The sequence below is a fragment of the Camelina sativa genome, chromosome 19 (assembly GCF_000633955.1).
Source record: "Camelina sativa cultivar DH55 chromosome 19, Cs, whole genome shotgun sequence".
NCBI lineage: Eukaryota > Viridiplantae > Streptophyta > Magnoliopsida > Brassicales > Brassicaceae > Camelina > Camelina sativa.
In genome coordinates, this window is record NC_025703.1 from 6272422 (window position 1) to 6291510 (window position 19089).

Here is a 19089-nt window from a genome sequence, read left to right on the forward strand (position 1 = left end):
AGCATGCCTTAACGTTCGATATGCTTTCCAATAATCCATCTATCATGAACAAATATTTTTTTTTCACTGTTGTGAAAAAAAAACGGAATAATGCTAAAGCTAAACAAAATAATCAAAATAATGCTAAATAAATGGAAAAATTATACCTTGATTTGAAAGCGTTTATTTAACGCTTCAGCAACATGCATTGGCAGTACCTTGGGACCAACTCCACCAACAAAATCTTTGTACAACTCTCCTAGAATATGATGATCTGCTTGTCGGGCACGTGTAGAGCGCTCTGTTACAGAACATGTATGTGCTGAAATAAACACACGGACCTCAAACTTTGGAAAGTGATTTATTGTTGCAGCTCTTACCCTCCACTTGCATCCTTTAACCCAACACTTGACAATCAGTAGTGTTGGTCTCGATTTGTAAACAAAATAATCAAACCTTTGTACCAAGGTTAGTATCTTCAACCGTGTTTCTAAGTGCTCCTTTGTATCATACATTTGCCCAACAGCCAAATTCACAGAAGACAAGTCTACCTTTGAGACATCAACAGGTTCCTTATTTTCTTCAATATAAAAAAATGAACTCCTGTTCTTCATTGGCAATTGTTGATCCTCTTCTTCTGGTGGAATTCCATACATGGTAAAATTCTCATCATCAGAATCTGTTCCGTCAGAATCATCACAATAATCAAATCTACTATCATCTTCATCGATCTCTTCTTCATTTGTGTCGATGGCCATATCAAGATACTCTTCTCCAACCTGATCATTTTCATCTCTTCCTCGTTTCTTACCTTTGTGATTCAAATCAGTCTGTATTTTCTTCTTCACTTCAACACAAAGTCGACCTGTAACCCTTTCCAATTGTCCCAGAAAAGTGTGCAACTGACGAGAATTATCGATAATAACTGGTGGTGTATCACTGGGTAAATCCTGCAATAACCTCTTCGAGATCTTGTAACTCAAGACAACATCAAATACCTTGTTATCCAGCCTGTAATCCTCATATACCATTTCAATGCAATCATCAAATCTGCTTTGATCGTTACATTGTAGAATTCGTGAACCCCTTTCATTATCAACAACAAACAACCATTTGTTGTTGTCAAAGATCCAATTACCACAAACGAGAATCACATGCTTCATATTCTCTTGGTTGTGTAACAATCACTCTAAAACGTGAAGGAATGGATTAAAAAAAAACCACCTTAAAAGGAAAATAATAGAGAAGTCGATTATGAACCCCAAAAGGAAAGAAAGCATGATTAAATCCACATTGGAGAGGAGGAAGAAGGAATTTATGGAAAAAATAAGATGAACCCAAAAGAGAAAAAAAATTTCAGTCGATATAGGGGGAGGGGAGGCACGATACAAAAGAGAAAAAATAAGGTAAATCCTAGATTCTCGCCATATATGGCAACTGCTACAAAAGTCTGTCGCTTAACTTTAAAAAAATCTGTCACAAAAGGCACTTATAAATCTGTCATTACCCTGAAAAAAATTTGTTGTCACTATATCAACATAAAACAAATCTGTTATCATTGTATTCATATATAATAAATTTGTTATCAAGCAGCAAATTTTTTAGTAGGAAAAAACAACTGTCATAACATAAGAAAATCTGCCATAACGTATATTGTGCATGTGGGTCAATATAGCAATTTTAAAAAGACTTTCGAAAATTTTTTATCAAACAACAGATTTTTCCTTCAATCCAAAAATCAGTCATAACTTACAAAAAATCTGTCACCACTATATGTCAAACTAGCAATTAATTTTACGTTTATAAATCTGTCGCAATGTGACAGATTTTTTAAGTGAAAAATAAAACTGTTACAACAATCATAAAAAATCTGCCACAAAATTCCTAGAAATTTGACTAAAACAATGAAAATCTGTCATGACTTTATAAATAAGTCTGTCGCGTTAAGAAAATCTGTTGTTCACAAAAAAACTGTCGTTACACACTTCAAATAAATCTGCCATAGAAAACAAATCTGCCGTCAAACTCTGCAAATTAATATGCCATCTAAAATAAGTCTACCAAAGAAAAACTGCCATGGACAATAAATCTGCTACTTACAAATTAATCTGTCATTACTTGTATGGCAGACTTTTATAAAAAAAAAAAAAAAACGAAATTGCAGGAATTTTTAATCAAGGGTAATATTGATTTTTTTTTCCTAATAAAGCAAAAAAAGATATTTTCGGTATGAAACTAACCAAACTGACCCTCAAATTTTAGGAGCTAATCTAGCAATTAACTGCTCAGTTTGGATCAAACTAGTGATTTTCTCTTTTTTTTTCTTCTTTCTCAACTTTTGCCTCTAAATTCTTCCAAAAAGTTAGTTTTCCGCTTATACTTTCTCTATATTACATGTAGACCCAAAATTTCTCGTCAAATCGACTTATTATCATTAAATGACATCTTTGAATTTTTTTGACATATAATAATGAAATTTAAGAAGAAAAAAAAAATTGACATTTGACACTAATATAAGCTTTTTTAAATATATATTTATAGAAGAGGGTAGAAATATAATTTAGGGTCTGTTTTGAGAAACCAAATCATCTAAGTCAAAAAACAATAGATATCGTGATTCTAAAGGGTTAAAAGCGCAAATCTTAAGAAAAAAATAAAAACATAAACAAAGCCCCTACTATACTATAAAAAAAGAATTTATTTTTCCTCTTTCTCACTCCCGTAACGGCCCCCGCCTCCACTCTGTGTTCAACCGCCGACGACGTTCGTGATCGCCGGTTAGTCTTTCTTCTTTCTCTTCTCCGTCTCAAACTCATTGGAGAATTCAATCGTGTTTCCAGCTATGTTTGAATTGTTCATTGTTAGGAATTTAAGGAAAGCTATTTGTGTTTAATTTTGGTAGTGTTGCGGCTTTATTTGGCCTAAACAGATCTTAGCTATTCCGAATGTGGAGTCCTTATTAAGCTCTCTAAAAAAACCCCGGTGATCTTGCCTATTGGATTGGTTTTGAAATTTAAGAGTCTTGAAGCTCATAACCACTGTGGTAGAATGTAATTGGCTTATAGACCCATTTCTTAGGCTTGTATGACAATAGAGATGGATGAGGATGATGCTAGTAACGAGGTGAAACCACTTATGTAACGCATTTCCAGTTAATTCTTTATTATGCTAAAAATTACACTTATTAGGTTTCTCTTTAGTTATTTAAAAGGGCTGTAGCGTTTGGTTTTGTTTATGTTTTTCAGTTTCCCTCTCCAGGACAAGTGTAGCCAAACCAACACGAATTGGTTATACCACTAAGACGATTATGTAATACAAGTTTGTTCTTTGGCTATGTCATTTTACAGAAATGACTGAGGCAGAATCCAAGACTGTTGTTCCTGAATCAGAGTTGAAGAAGAGAAAGAGGGAGGAAGAATGGGCACTCGCCAAGAAACAGGAGCTTGAGGCTGCCAAAAAGCATAATGCTGACAAGAGGAAACTCATTTTTAACCGGGCCAAGCAGTACTCCAAGGAGTACCAGGAAAAAGTATATTTTTTCTTTTTCTAATTCAAGTTTAATTTGCAATTTTGTCTAATGTGCGAAATGCAAATTCATGGAGAGTTTTCTACAGGAAATGGAGTTAATCCAGCTGAAGCGTGAGGCAAAGTTGAAAGGAGGCTTTTATGTTGACCCGGAAGCAAAATTGCTTTTCATTATCCGTATCCGGGGGTAATGTGATCTTCAATCTCCCAAATGTGAGGGATGTTTCACTTCTAGAACTGTTTTCTCATTTTGTTTTTCATTCATCAGTATCAATGCCATTGACCCAAAGACAAAGAAGATTTTGCAGCTTTTGCGTCTAAGACAGGTAACCATCTTATGATGAGAGATTTGTACATTTAAACCAAATTTAAAAAGAAAAAAAAAAAAGAAAAAAAAAGGGATCGTATCTGACACTATGATACTTTATTGCAGATTTTCGATGGTGTATTCTTGAAGGTCAACAAGGCAACTATTAACATGCTTCGCCGTGTTGAACCCTATGTGACCTATGGGTACATCTATTCTCACTTACAACATTTTAAAACTTTTCCATTTAAGTCTGTTAGTCTTACCCATGGGAAACTCTTGTTTTCCTCAGGTACCCAAACTTAAAAAGTGTGAAGGAATTGGTTACAAACGAGGTTTTGGAAAGCTTAACCACCAGAGGATTGCCTTGACAGACAACTCCATTGTAGACCAGGTGAATACCTTCGTCATGTCTGGTTCTATTCATATTAGGATGCCTTTTCTCCCACCCTTTAATATTGATGCTTTATCAACAGTGTTGGATCAAATTGGTCTCAAAGATTTGGATTGATGTTAATCATCAAAAGTCTATATTTATATTCTCCTATGTCGTTGAATCAGGGGCTAGGGAAGCATGGCATAATCTGTGTGGAAGATCTGATCCATGAGATCATGACGGTTGGGCCACATTTCAAGGAGGCCAACAACTTTTTGTGGCCATTCCAGTTGAAGGCGCCATTGGGAGGGATGAAGAAGAAGAGGAACCATTTTGTGGAAGGTGGAGACGCTGGAAACCGCGAGAACTTCATCAGTGAGCTCATTAGGAGAATGAACTGAATGGTAAGAGTTTCTGCTCTAAAACTACCTAGGAAAAGTTTTGCTATAAAGTTGAAATTATGATTGCTTGTGTTGCCATTGAGACGGAGACTTCAAATTTTCCATGTTTTAAATTGTAGACTAATTTCATAATTGTCCCATATAAATTTGTACTTTACACCACATCATGAAGAAAGTGTACAGGGTGAAGCCTGGTGTTGATCTCATCCATTTCGTTTTTCTTGTTAGTTTTTGGACACTTGAAACTTTTTTATATAGACTGATATGTATGCACATATTATATTTGCTTAGATTAGAGAAAACCCTTCAACACAAATTTTGGAATGAAGGTATCTTTAGCTTTTCCGTTGCTTTGCTTGTGACAAACCAGCAAAGTAATTCACCACCATGAATACTTATCTTGTATTGATTGGTGGAACATTATTATCTCTGTTCGGATGGAAAGTTTTATTACTAAAAACTGATGCTGCCGTGCAGGTAGAGTAACCAATTCTACTCTGCTACAAAGTTTCTGTTAGACCCCAAAGATTCCAAACTAAACGTTTTGCCTTGAAATTAAAACTCCTAGGAAACATTAGCGTAACGGCGGAAACTTAAATTTTGATATTCTTTAAGTTTGAAATGGTAAGGACTCGTCATTTATTTCCGTTCACGACATGATGACTACATCGACAGACTTGCATTGCATATAGTACATGACTCATTTGATACAATTGATAGAACAGAAACATACATTATCTTTTGCGTTGAAAACTTGTTTGTATTGGCAAATACGGTGACATGTATGACAAATCGGCCGAGAAACACCATTGTTTGAAGCAACTTCGGCCTCCAAACCACTCACTTTGATCGTATGGCCAGATTTAAAATAAGGGTATTTCCCTAAGATGCAGTCGACATGTACAGTGGTGCAGCAATCAAGGCAGGAGTAGCAAAAATTCGCTATGTCTATGTTTTCTTCACAAATCTCACACCACCACTTAAGCTGCTCCTCCGATCTTTTCGAGTAATAGTTCTTACCGTATAGAGTGAGTGAATGAGTGTCACACTTGTATTTTACCAATTGTGGTAAATTCAAGCATTTGAACTCCAAGGGGTACCAGCAATTTTCGTAACATTGTGCTGCAAACCATGAAGATTGAGTGCAACCTGCACAGCTATAAATAAATTCATCAAAATATACTGCGAGATAAAGAGGATGTTTGTGCGTACAATGGTGGAATGGTTCCGCAAAAGAAGCACACTTGACATCTATTTTAAATCCACAATCTTCTTCGCTACACTTGTACATGAATCCGCAAGAGCGTTGGTTACATACAGTGCAAGTGAAGAACCCATTTTCGTAGTTCATCGTGTCAACATGTATGGTTAGCGGATGAATATGTATCGCATGTTCCATCTTCCGAGGAAGACTCGCACACACGTCGTGGAGAGCAAAGTCGCATTGCTTGCAACCTAAGTAACTACCAAATTCAATTGGAAGGCTACATGCTTGACATACTTGTTCACTTTCCTCGTTGTCGTCCATATCGAGTCTCAGTAGGTCATGTTCATGGCTAAAATGGCGTTTTGATTTTGCATCTATTTCCACCAACGCCGCAAAATCAACTTCAGAGTCAATCTCTTCTGGTTCAGGTTCAGGTTCTTCTTCAAGTTCTTTGCCATCCCACACATTGAAAGTAATTATACATGTTGAATGGACAACATAATTACATGTTTTATCAATACAAGAGTATCCTCCATATCTAGCTTCAACATGATCACGACAAACTCCACAAATGTTATCGCCATGATCATTGATACGAAGATTGTGAGAGAGACGATGTAAATGACGTGTGATCTTTATAACCTTTGGTAAGTATATACAGTGTCTATGTACAAAGAAATCGCATTGCAAACATCCGTAATATATACCTTTATCTTCCCTCCCACAAAGATCACAAGGAACAAAAATCTCTCTACGAATGAAAGTTAGAGTATGCTCATAAATCTTTGGATAAGTTATTGTGAGACAATCCTTGTGAAAATGGGATCTACATCCACGGCAATAATATACTAAAGATTCAAAAGAAACCTTACTTTTACACAAATTGCAGATTGCTTCTCTAGATTCGCATGGAGATTCTTCAAATATGTGTCTAGGGTGGTTAGATTTGTAATACATTAGGACGATGTGATTTTGTAAGAGATGGGATTTCTAACTTGATGTATTTATTATAGACTATAATCGAGTCATGTCGTGTATATAGATAAACTGTTACTCTCCTTCTATATAGGGTACGTACAACAAAGAAGAGGATATCGATGGATGCTTGGGGAACAAGCTAAGTCCATAACAATACTTTGTACATGGACTTACGCCATTGCAATTTTTTTTTTTTGGTCGAATGTGCTCTATTACATTCTAGACAATTCGTTCGAGATATGTCTGTTAGGTCTTGTCGTCTTGATTCGGTTAGTAAAGAACAATAATGTTACTTTATTATAGTCGTATCTGATTACTTTCTTTGTTTGTAAAACTTGCAAGGTCTGAAGTCGGAACCAGATGCTAATCTAAAAAATTAGGGTTCCAAATTGTCGTAGGCCCATTTTGCGCCAAGGTTTTCATTGGGCCAAAATTAAAAAAGATAGTCCATGATCAGTTCCTTGTTCGTCTGCTTGACCGGTCTCTCCCCTGTTGGATTCCCTTGAAATTAGTAAAAACTGCTGATATCGAACAGGTAGATTATATCCAAACACATTTACTAAATGTTCGTTTCTAGATTCGAAGACCAAACAAAGCTAGTCATTGTCTCAGAAGATCACTGACATATAGAGTCATCATGTTTCTAGTGCATAACAGATTCATGCACGCGAGAATGGTTATTGAAACTGAATCGTTAAAGAGATTATTGTGTCAAAAAGGAGTAGTGTTAATAAACTTATAATCCAGCTAATATTCTGCCTAGTTAAGCCATATCATACAAACTTTGTCTCCAAAACTAATCACAATGCCCATGTGGCTTCAATAGTGGCTCTCATTTATTAACTAAAAATAATTCCCCAGATCTTATTTTCCGTAGTACCTTGTTGCTGCATAAGTGCATTTTAGTCTCCGAACCTGTTCACATTTATGACATTCATCTTTTTTAATGACCTTTAGTCCAAGTACAGCTAGTTGTACTTGTCTCTGGTACATTCACGATAAGGAGGAATCAGAAAAAAGAGATGTTATTATATTCAAAAATTCAGTTTACTATTTTACTTCCTTGATTTATTTGGTTGAGTTGTAATCATGAAGATATATTCATCTCCAAAGCGCAGAGTAATCTTGATTTTTTAGGTTCTAAATCAAGAATTTAAGATATATAGTATGGTAGGTGAGGATGAGATATCAATGCATCTGCCTTGCTTGATTTCGTTTGGGTGACAGGTAAGTGTTGACGATGACGGCATGCTAATACGATCAGATATGTCTATATTTGCATCTATTTTGTTTATTGTGAAACGCATTTTACAGTTCACCTTACGAAGGAAAATGTGACTTCTCTATAATGTTAAAACATGTGCATGATACTAATATATTGGTGTTTAGTAACCAAATGTGATAGAGAGTGCTTACAAATAACAAAATCGTGAGCCCCTAGTTCGCCCTAATTTTTCTCTCTCACACACTATTACCGAGGCGCCGCTACCAACTCTTCTCCCCGACGTCGGTAGGGTTCCAGCTCGCCGGCGTCGGATTCTATCAGTTCTGTCAAGCTCTACATTCCTCTACTGCATCCTTTGTTCCTTTGTTCCTTTGTTTCATGGTCTCTTGATTTTCCCGGAGTCCCCTGAGGTTTTGGATCTCAACTCCGAGCATGCTTCAGCTTCTTTCTCCCCTTCCCTTGCCTCAGTTTCTAGTGAATCGTCTCGATGTGCATTCTCCTTCGTGGTCCCAGCCACGATATGTTTCCCTCTGAGTCCCCTGAACGCCCCAATTGCCTTGGTTTCCGCCGGTCTTACCGTCTCTTCAAACTGTCAACCGCAACAACTCTCCGCTCCTTGGAATATTTTCCCCTCACCAAGTGGTTTGCTTGGCTGCAGCTGGACGGGAGCTCTGTTTTGACACTGGAGCCGACAAAGACTTTGACGGTGAAACCTACATCCTTGGCGCTCCCTAGCACACCATTGATACCGCTCTGGTCTAGGTTCGATTTTCACTCTTTACCAAAATTCCTGACTTTTAGGATATATTGGTCAATTGCGTTGCCCCTGAACTGGAAGATGCTTAGATTTGCTAAAGCTGTTTTGAACCCAACCTGTTTAGACCTCTGTGTCACCTGGTTGTTTGGTTGTACTCGACAAGAAGTTTCTGAGTGTAGAGTCTGCATCCTATCGGGTTTCTCTACTTGGTCAAGTCGGGTTCCCCTCGGTAGTAGAGTCTCGGTTTCTTCTGATAGGCTTGACATCTATTTGTGTCGAGGAAAGTTGATTACTTTGGTATGGAGAACTGCATTGCAGAGATATATTCTTAACCCTGACCCGCCTCTCTGGCGATTTATGCTGCTTGCATCCGTTGATCATATTTGCCGCATATCACCAAACCCTCAACTCCTTCAGCCTCAACGTATAACCAGGTTTAAACTCGACATTATGATTCCACCTCTGCAGAGGGGGGATTACAGATGTTTAGCTAGTTTGTTTTCTTCATTACTTCCTTGTTCCAAGCTCTCCAAAATGCATATCATCTACTTGTTGAAATTCCCTCATTTAGGCTTGAAGAATAGGGGCAGTATGATCACCATTCCAAGGAGTAGTGGTTACCCCAACCTTTTCAAGCTTCCCCTTTTCAACCTTAAAACCGCAACCACCCTTGCAGTGATCGGTAATCAGAGAATTCTCAACCCTGCTCACACCTTTGGCAAAGCACTACTTCATGTAGACCTTCTCATTTCGATGAGATCCTCAGCTTTGACTGTTTCATTGCCACCCAGTCTTCGAATCAAGACAGTGGCCACCTTCCTTTCCAATAACTTGCTCATGGAAGCTGCATTGATATGTCTTGATCTCACAGGCTCCAGTTTGCTATTCAGCACTTGGTCCATAGCTCTCAAGATCCTTATATCTTTTGCTACTATCTATCCCAGTACTCTTGTTGTCTTTGATTTTGGGGTATGTCCTTTTCTTTTGTTTAAGCTATTCTACATGTTATGTATGTTACTTTCTAGTTAACGGAATGGAAGCATATGTTTGTTCCAAAAAAAAAAANCAGCTTCTTTCTCCCCTTCCCTTGCCTCAGTTTCTAGTGAATCGTCTCGATGTGCATTCTCCTTCGTGGTCCCAGCCACGATATGTTTCCCTCTGAGTCCCCTGAACGCCCCAATTGCCTTGGTTTCCGCCGGTCTTACCGTCTCTTCAAACTGTCAACCGCAACAACTCTCCGCTCCTTGGAATATTTTCCCCTCACCAAGTGGTTTGCTTGGCTGCAGCTGGACGGGAGCTCTGTTTTGACACTGGAGCCGACAAAGACTTTGACGGTGAAACCTACATCCTTGGCGCTCCCTAGCACACCATTGATACCGCTCTGGTCTAGGTTCGATTTTCACTCTTTACCAAAATTCCTGACTTTTAGGATATATTGGTCAATTGCGTTGCCCCTGAACTGGAAGATGCTTAGATTTGCTAAAGCTGTTTTGAACCCAACCTGTTTAGACCTCTGTGTCACCTGGTTGTTTGGTTGTACTCGACAAGAAGTTTCTGAGTGTAGAGTCTGCATCCTATCGGGTTTCTCTACTTGGTCAAGTCGGGTTCCCCTCGGTAGTAGAGTCTCGGTTTCTTCTGATAGGCTTGACATCTATTTGTGTCGAGGAAAGTTGATTACTTTGGTATGGAGAACTGCATTGCAGAGATATATTCTTAACCCTGACCCGCCTCTCTGGCGATTTATGCTGCTTGCATCCGTTGATCATATTTGCCGCATATCACCAAACCCTCAACTCCTTCAGCCTCAACGTATAACCAGGTTTAAACTCGACATTATGATTCCACCTCTGCAGAGGGGGGATTACAGATGTTTAGCTAGTTTGTTTTCTTCATTACTTCCTTGTTCCAAGCTCTCCAAAATGCATATCATCTACTTGTTGAAATTCCCTCATTTAGGCTTGAAGAATAGGGGCAGTATGATCACCATTCCAAGGAGTAGTGGTTACCCCAACCTTTTCAAGCTTCCCCTTTTCAACCTTAAAACCGCAACCACCCTTGCAGTGATCGGTAATCAGAGAATTCTCAACCCTGCTCACACCTTTGGCAAAGCACTACTTCATGTAGACCTTCTCATTTCGATGAGATCCTCAGCTTTGACTGTTTCATTGCCACCCAGTCTTCGAATCAAGACAGTGGCCACCTTCCTTTCCAATAACTTGCTCATGGAAGCTGCATTGATATGTCTTGATCTCACAGGCTCCAGTTTGCTATTCAGCACTTGGTCCATAGCTCTCAAGATCCTTATATCTTTTGCTACTATCTATCCCAGTACTCTTGTTGTCTTTGATTTTGGGGTATGTCCTTTTCTTTTGTTTAAGCTATTCTACATGTTATGTATGTTACTTTCTAGTTAACGGAATGGAAGCATATGTTTGTTCCAAAAAAAAAAAAGTAACCAAATGTGATATATTTGCCCAAAAGAAAAGAAAAGGAAAAATTCATGGACCCATGTAATTATATGCCCAAAAGGCTAAAACCTGACCAAAATTTGAATATTAAATTGACACAACTACTGAACATGTTTACATAATCTGCATGATTAATATCGGTTAGCTGTAGTACATGTTTATTTGTGTGGTCTTTAAACAAATCAAGTCTCTTAATTGATTTTTGGATGTATATGATTTTCTTCTAGATCTGATCACCTTGTGGTTTTTGAATTGCAAGGCATGGATTGTGCATGGTCGTCATACCTATCCTAACTAAGATGTTTCATATTAATTTATAATCATGATTATCTAATAATTACGTGATTATGTGTACAATTTGGATTTTAATAGTATAAATAGCTAAATACGTGGTTGGTCTGGACCGTCTGGTGATCATCACCATATTTTCGTTAGTTGAAAAAGAAAAAATGATTTGACCATGTAAAAAGGTAAAGATTACAAAATTTAGCTTTTTACTTTGAAATTTCGTTTTCCCGTTTCCAAAACCATCTTTATAGTTGACTTGACCGTAATTTTCGTGGGAAACACTCGAATGTTTTGACTTCATCTACTAGGCTTAGTTTATGAGTATTTTTCGTAGACCAACTTGCCGTACAAGTTCTATAAATACTGTGATCAAGATATTGACCTCATCAAAATGTTAAAAGTCTTTGATTTTGACATTTTTGGGCCAAGAGAGAGACATGAAAATCCCATGATTTTGAGAACAATTAAGGAATTATCTTAGCTTCATGTAGAATAACTTGTATTTGAGTAATAACTTGTATTTTGAGTAATAGATCTGTATAATTCTCTTTTGCCCAAAAAAAAAAAAAAAGGTCTGTATGATCAGATAATTGACTAGGTAAATTATGTATTAGGTGGCTAGACCAAGCTTTCAAACAAATATTGCAAAGGAAAACTAGCCTTCTAAAGCTGGGGCCTCCAGATGATATAAATTCACATTTTAAAACCATATATATATATATATATATATATATATATATATATATGTGTGTGGCAAAAAAAAACTATAATATGAGATATATATTCCAAAGTAGATGAACTAGCTATTAATAGCTTAAAATACTATTTGACCTAATGGAAACATCTCATTAATTTAAAATATAACCATAAGTTTTGTCCCCATGTTGAAATGGACGGCCATGATGTGTAACTGATGATGGCGATAGATGATGACAATTGTTTTTATATTGTTTTATTATGTGTTACCTCAACACAATAATAGATAGTTTGAAACTTCCATTTAACTCAACTTTTAGGTTCAGTCACATATTAATTTCCTTAAGAACAAAGATTGAACCAGTAAATGAATAATATCGTGTAATTTGGTTGAGATGTATGAACTGAATCTTTCAAACTAGCTGACCAACTTTTTATCTGTACTTAGACCTTAGCTTTTAAAATTTTATGTTTTGAGAAAATAACAAGATTGACATTTACGCCATCGGTAATTACTAGCTACTGAGATAGTATTTTTGTATGGACAATATGAATAAATAAGTCAACAAGCAAACAAAAAACTATGATATCCTTTGGAAATGCTAGAGACGTTAGAATATCAATATACCAAGTCAATCGTTGCAAGTAAAACCGTGTGATAAAAAGGTCAACGGGAATTATTATTTTTTATATGGGAATTAATATTTACAAACTATTTATCGATCAATTCGTATCGTTAACACATAAGATATAACTAGTTGAAAGAAAAGAAAAGAAAAAAAAAAGACTTGAAAGGTAAGCCATTTCAAAATTAGAATAAAATTGTCGAGTGAAATTTCGAATGCATAATATGTTTCTAAAATTATTATACATGTGCTCAACATTTTGTTAAGTTGCATGTCTTTACAATAAGACAACTAACGAATTGATTTATGTCTATTATGTCTATTGTGTAATAATATGAGATTTTAATTAACACGTTCTTATGAAATTATGAGATTTTAATCTACTATATGATCAGAGACATCATTTGAATCAAAATCCAGACTCCAATACACATGTTAAATATCGTGGATTTTAATTTCATAATCAATCGGCGATTAATAAAATGACACATGTCTTGTACATTACTTTTGATTTGTGATAGCTTCTGCTATAAAATCTTAACACATTTATATGTCATAAATATATTTTTCCTATTAATAAGAACATAAATCATGAACATAAAACATTTTCACGTGTAAAATAATTAAAATAGTGAAACCATAGATATCTGTGATTAATATTTGTAAGAGGTAGATGGATCATGAGTAATGAAGTATTAAATGAGATCCATAGTCTACAACTAATTCCCTTTTTGGGTTTACTACTTGTCCTTGGTCTTTTCTTCTACCGTCCAATAAATGAAGCAAAGGGAACAAGTTTTACTTTTTGCCTTTTGGACTCAAAAGATTAGTACTACTAGTAGTTGTTATATCCATTCCACACGTTGAGACAGAAGAGCGGCAGAGACTAGTACTGTAGATGAGTTTTGAACGAGAGAGAGCCAGTCAACAAGAGACTAAAAATCCAGCAAAGGTCAACAAAGCAAAAGTGGCCGTACTCTCTTGGGAAAAGATAAAACAACAAACAATAATAGAGTAGTAGTGTACGAGACGGTGCACCGCACACACAGGTGGTTCGCTTCACTCCTACTTGTCGTCGCGTCGGTGCACTTTTTTCTCTTTCTCTCTCTTTTTACTGAACCAACCCCGCGTCTTCTCCTTTTGGAATCTTGCGGCTTCGTTCTTTTGGTCTCTCTCATGCACATTTTTATTTAATACTAGTATTTGTAATCTCAAATGGTCTCTTCATTGGACGATTCTATCCTTATCAAAAATCCTCTCTGGCTTTATTTAATTCGTCCTTGTGCTTCTTAGCTGGCTTTAGGCTGTTGTTATGCTATCACTCTCTCATCCATTGACTTTTATCTTTCGCTACCTACGCAAAACATTTACTACTAACTTAGTACATCTTATTCATCTTTAAATATATCTTCTGATCATTAACGGTAATTACCTTTTAAAATTTAGGCCGTGTTACTCAAAGTAGAGTTCCAAAAGTTTTACTTAGGCAATAGATTCAATAAGAGAAACTCTATCTAACCAACTTGTCCATATTCTTATTTTTCGTATTCAAGTTGGGTATTATAATTACTACTACTACTAAAATAATCATTGAATCAGGGACCAATGAACTTTACAGAAGCCATTACTAATAGTTAATTATAATTAGATCAGATCAATCATACTTAAGCGGGTATATATATATAGTAGGACTAGGAGTATTAGTATGTATGATTGTTGATATCAAATTAATACTTCTTCTGTCCCACAAAAATTGATGTTTTGAAATATTTTTTTGTTCTAAAAAAATTGATGTTTTGTAAACTTCTGATTTCAGAAGTAATCATTGAAAATATTTAAAATTTTAAATTGTTATTGGTTTAAAATTAAATAATATCTCTTTAATCAAAAAAAATATATTTAAACTTAGTAATCATTGTTTTTTTTAAATGTGTATAAACTTCAAAACATTTATCCATGCGAGACAAAAGGAGTATATATGGTTGGTCGGTCGTAATTTTTTTTTACAAAAGTGCCTCTGATTACCATTCCACAGATCAATGTTCTCGAGGACACAAAAAAGTGTCATAAATTCGAGTGCCGCCAAAAAAGATACGGTTGTCTCCACGTTAGGTACGGTGTGGTACTTGAAGCGACATAAGCCTCGTGGAACGATATGAACTCTACACGTGGCGAGCTTACCGATGTCTTCTGTACGGTCCGAAGTTTGTTTACGTCAAACTATGCCATTTTTCTAATAGGGAGTATTGCGTATATTATTCAATTAATTTAAAATCGTTTCATTATATGCTAAGAACAAAATCTAAGATGCTTGGTTTTTAATTCTTTGGTGAACAATTATGGTCTAAATAAAGAGAACGAAATCCAAGTTCACGATTTTGTGATTTGGAAACCATGTTTTAGTGAAATTGTATTATTTCTTGAACGTTTTTCAAACGATTTTCATATGGATAATGGATCATATTTATAAATATAGTATAAACACAATAATTAGTTACTTACGGTTTTGTACAGGTACTATTGTTTCTTTTAGTGTATGGAACCTGTCGTCTCCCGTTATTAAATCTATCACAAGTTCGAAACTTTTTCTCAAATTGCAATCACACAAGATAAATAAAATTATGAATGATAATGAAGCAATGCAGTTAGCCAATTACTTTGACATTGTGAATGAAATTGTGCATTTAATGATCCGTACATACCGAGCCAAAGTACTTATTAGTTACTCCGCATTCACTCAGCATTCACTCATTGAGATCTGAGCTGACAGTTGTATTCACTCATTAGTATAATTTGAAAATAATAGTGAATGTTAGTGTTCGACGAAGGGAATAAAATCGATGAGATCTAAGCTTAGTCTAACTATTTGATTTTATGATTCTTGTTATTCGGACACATATATCAAATCTTTTTGGTTCATTGTTTTCTAGGATTCTATAAACTACTACTACCAGTTTACACCATCTTTTTTTTCGTTAAATTATAATACTAGAGAACCTTCATTTCTTTCTACGTATACGTCGATGTTAAAGATCGATTCACTTGTTTTTATACTACTACTTAGTTACGAGCATTTATATCTAGCTGGTATAAGACATGACTACACTACATTATAAATGTTCTTATATAGACAACAAATTGACCACTTAATTACAGTACATATAAAGATGTGTTTGGTTGAATTAGGACCAGTTCGTTTGGTACTGTACTATCACAAGCTTCAAACTCTAATGTCTAATCCTCTTAATTCGCATCAAATTGTGCTACCAACCAGACTTGGAATGCATGAAACTAGTAAGTACATTAGGGAATTGCAAGAGTATAGAAATACCTTTTGAAATCATTTAGTTAGCCTTTCCAATACGCGGGCATGTGCACGGTGGCTTTATCCTATGTCTCGACCGATGGTTAATTAGCATTAAGTATTAATTTCTTGCGGGGGTGGTGAGTTTATTGGTATTCTTAGTATTACGCGTACGTAGCAACTTTAAATTAATTTAATAATAATAAACTAAATACGCATGTACTTATATAACTTTATCCATGTATATACTATATAGTATATACTTACGTATCTCAGTACGTACGTATGATGTGTAAAGTTACGCGTATATGACCTCTTGTTCAAACTCACTTTTCTTCATCGTATTATTTTTTTGTAGTACATGTCAAAACTTAAAATACGTACATAAGGATACGCAAAATTTTCGTATAGCCTGTAAAAAAATGCAAGTATGTAACCGTGTTCTTTTTGATACATATCGGTTTATTAATAATAGTAGTACAGATTGTAGTTTGGGTTTAATATTAAATACTAAATGACGTACGAAAGAAATTTATTTTGTCTATAAATGTTGCTGAATAAAGGTGCATTTTGATTATAGGGTTTTTGATATGTTTAGAGTTTGTTGAAGGGACATATACGGAAACAAGTCGCTATCGACCTAATTTTTTAAGAGAAAGTGTGTATATGCATGTATTATGTTATGTGGCACTTACCTTTTAAATACTATTAACATTTTTTCGGTTGATATTTACAAAAGAAATACAAACTGTAGCAATTGGAATGATATACTGCGTACTTACATTAACGCAGTTACCGTGTTAGTGTCGATCTTTGTTAATTACTGTTATTGATACAACCAAGTAACAGAGTAAACCGTAGCAATTGCAATGATATATGCTAATACGTATACCATATCGATACGACAAAATTTTGAAAGAAACTATTTAGAAGAACATATGTATATGATTATAAATGATGCAATAAAGTGTCGCTATATGCAAAGCTTGAATGTTCCATTGCCTCGTTACATTCTGAATTAAAAAAACGTAAACCGAAACACTCTAATTGTATATATATATATATATGCTTATTTAATTCCATAATTTTTGTTGTTATTAACCAACCAAAACACTTTTGATTGAATAGATTAGTAATCTGTGGGTCGCCACGAAAGGAAGAAGGAAATTTCATTAAATCTTAGTATATGACTGAAAAAAATTTAATATTGAATTGTGTTTTTGTTCTTTAAGAGATATGGATAAAATGCAAAACTTTCAACGAAACTAGTATTCACCTAATTAAAATTCCACGTATGCAACTACGTCACACTATTATACTGGCTTTAAATTTCTACTAACGAATTCCCTAGAAAATGGAATGAGTCAAATCTTTTTTATATAACTTGTAAGTCACGCGTTACAGTAAATAATCATAACAAAGTTAACTCAATGAACTTTCAAAAAAAAAGAGAGAGAGACTAGTATATGTCAAACTGTGTATATTATCAAGTACGAATTATAAACTTTTATTATTACTTTGAGTAAATATATTAGTAATTTAATGTTGATGTACACTGTAGTATTAAAATTTTAGTATAATAATAGGGTAAAGTGAAAATTTTGAATATGGAACTTTTGGCCTCGTATGAATATTCCGCAGCTACAAACACGTGGTTTGAAATATCGACGCTTCTCTCTCTCTCTTCTCTTGTCGCTCTGGAGTTGAACGAACGGTAGTATTATATATATAAACTCCATTGCTGAAGAGTTTGTAAAATATAACTTGCGATTTCTGAGCTTCCTTCTCTCCCTAACTCAAACCAAAAAAAAAAAAAAAAAACAAAGAAACCTTTTAGAATCTTTGTTTTCAAGAACCGAAGAAAATATCAAAAAGAAGATTCAAGAGAACAACTAATAGAAAGAAAGATTCCTTAAAAAGAGCTTCTCTTCTTGTGGAAATAACTCAATAAAAAAAAAAGTATATTCGAGGTACGCATTTCATCTTCTTCATCCTCCTCTGTTTTTCATTCTTCTCTGCTTTCTAAAGATTTGTCTCTGTTTCCACCAAAATGGGGTTTATCAAATCTTTCTGATATTAACTATTATATCATTAGTAAAGCTTAAAAAAAGCACTATTTAGTTCTCCGTATAAAATGTGTTTCGGTTACGAATTAGTTCTCGGCTCTGTTACAAATCCCGAAGAATGCTCTGTTTTTTTTTTGTTCAGATCCGAAAAGTTCTGATTTTTATTTTTTTACTTCAGGTAAGAATTGGGGGATCTGTTGAATGGGGGTATCATTCTCCTGTTCGTTCGCAGAGCAAGACGAAGTGGAGGCTGCTGCTCTTGACTCAGTCACGGTAAAGTCCATAAGCTTTGGTGATGACGACGAGTGTAGAACTCCAAAGAGATCTGTCAATTTCAATGACGGGACTCTAGAGCCTAGGATTTTGAAATCTCTGGGATCTGGTAAAATGGTTGTTGAGAAATCTGTTAGCTTCAAAGGGATGCACCTCGAGAGGATGATCTCGCTTAACAGGTCTGTCTTCAAAGAAGATTACAACAATAAAGAAGAGATTGCTAAAGAGTTCTCAGTTCTTGATCCGAGTAATCCCAAACACGAAGCTGCTATTAAGCTCCAGAAGGTTTACAAGAGCTTCCGTACTAGACGAAAGCTCGCTGATTGCGCTGTGCTCGTCGAGCAAAGCTGGTTAGTTTTTTTTCTAACTCAATACTCTCAAAACGTTCCATTTGAAGACACTTGTTGTTGCTGTGATCTAATAATGTTTGTTTTCTATTCACAGGTGGAAACTTTTGGATTTTGCTGAGTTAAAGAGAAGTTCTATATCTTTCTTTGATATTGAGAAACACGAAACCGCGATTTCAAGGTGGTCTAGGGCGAGGACTAGAGCAGCTAAGGTTGGTAAAGGTTTGTCAAAGAATGGAAAAGCTCAAAAGCTTGCTTTACAACAT

At 35.4% G+C, this 19089-nt stretch overlaps 3 protein-coding genes and 2 pseudogenes across 3 annotated transcripts; 4 read left to right on the top strand and 1 right to left on the bottom strand.

Moving 5' to 3' along the window:
- Positions 2683-4865, top strand: LOC104765142 (annotated as a pseudogene).
- Positions 5181-6817, bottom strand: LOC104765143. The gene has a single exon (XM_019241019.1). It carries the CDS (start codon positions 6750-6752, stop codon positions 5289-5291), a length of 1464 nt encoding a protein of 487 aa, XP_019096564.1. The 5' UTR covers positions 6753-6817; the 3' UTR covers positions 5181-5288.
- Positions 8187-9785, top strand: LOC109130918. Its single transcript, XM_019241026.1, has 2 exons — positions 8187-9189; positions 9327-9785. The coding sequence occupies exons 1-2, from the start codon at positions 8486-8488 to the stop codon at positions 9337-9339; spliced, it is 717 nt and encodes a 238-aa protein (XP_019096571.1). The 5' UTR covers positions 8187-8485; the 3' UTR covers positions 9340-9785.
- LOC109130919 lies at positions 9829-11192 on the top strand. The gene is made up of 2 exons (XM_019241027.1): positions 9829-10574; positions 10712-11192. Exons 1-2 carry the CDS (start codon positions 9871-9873, stop codon positions 10722-10724), a joined length of 717 nt encoding a protein of 238 aa, XP_019096572.1. The 5' UTR covers positions 9829-9870; the 3' UTR covers positions 10725-11192.
- Positions 17799-19089, top strand: part of LOC104765144 — a 4782-nt pseudogene continuing 3491 nt past the window's right edge.

Bases quoted from the DNA above. Each gene is read 5' to 3' on its own strand.
- LOC104765143 (XM_019241019.1), bottom strand. From the start codon at position 6,752: ATGTATTACAAATCTAACCACCCTAGACACATATTTGAAGAATCTCCA.
- LOC109130918 (XM_019241026.1), top strand. From the start codon at position 8,486: ATGTGCATTCTCCTTCGTGGTCCCAGCCACGATATGTTTCCCTCTGAG.
- LOC109130919 (XM_019241027.1), top strand. From the start codon at position 9,871: ATGTGCATTCTCCTTCGTGGTCCCAGCCACGATATGTTTCCCTCTGAG.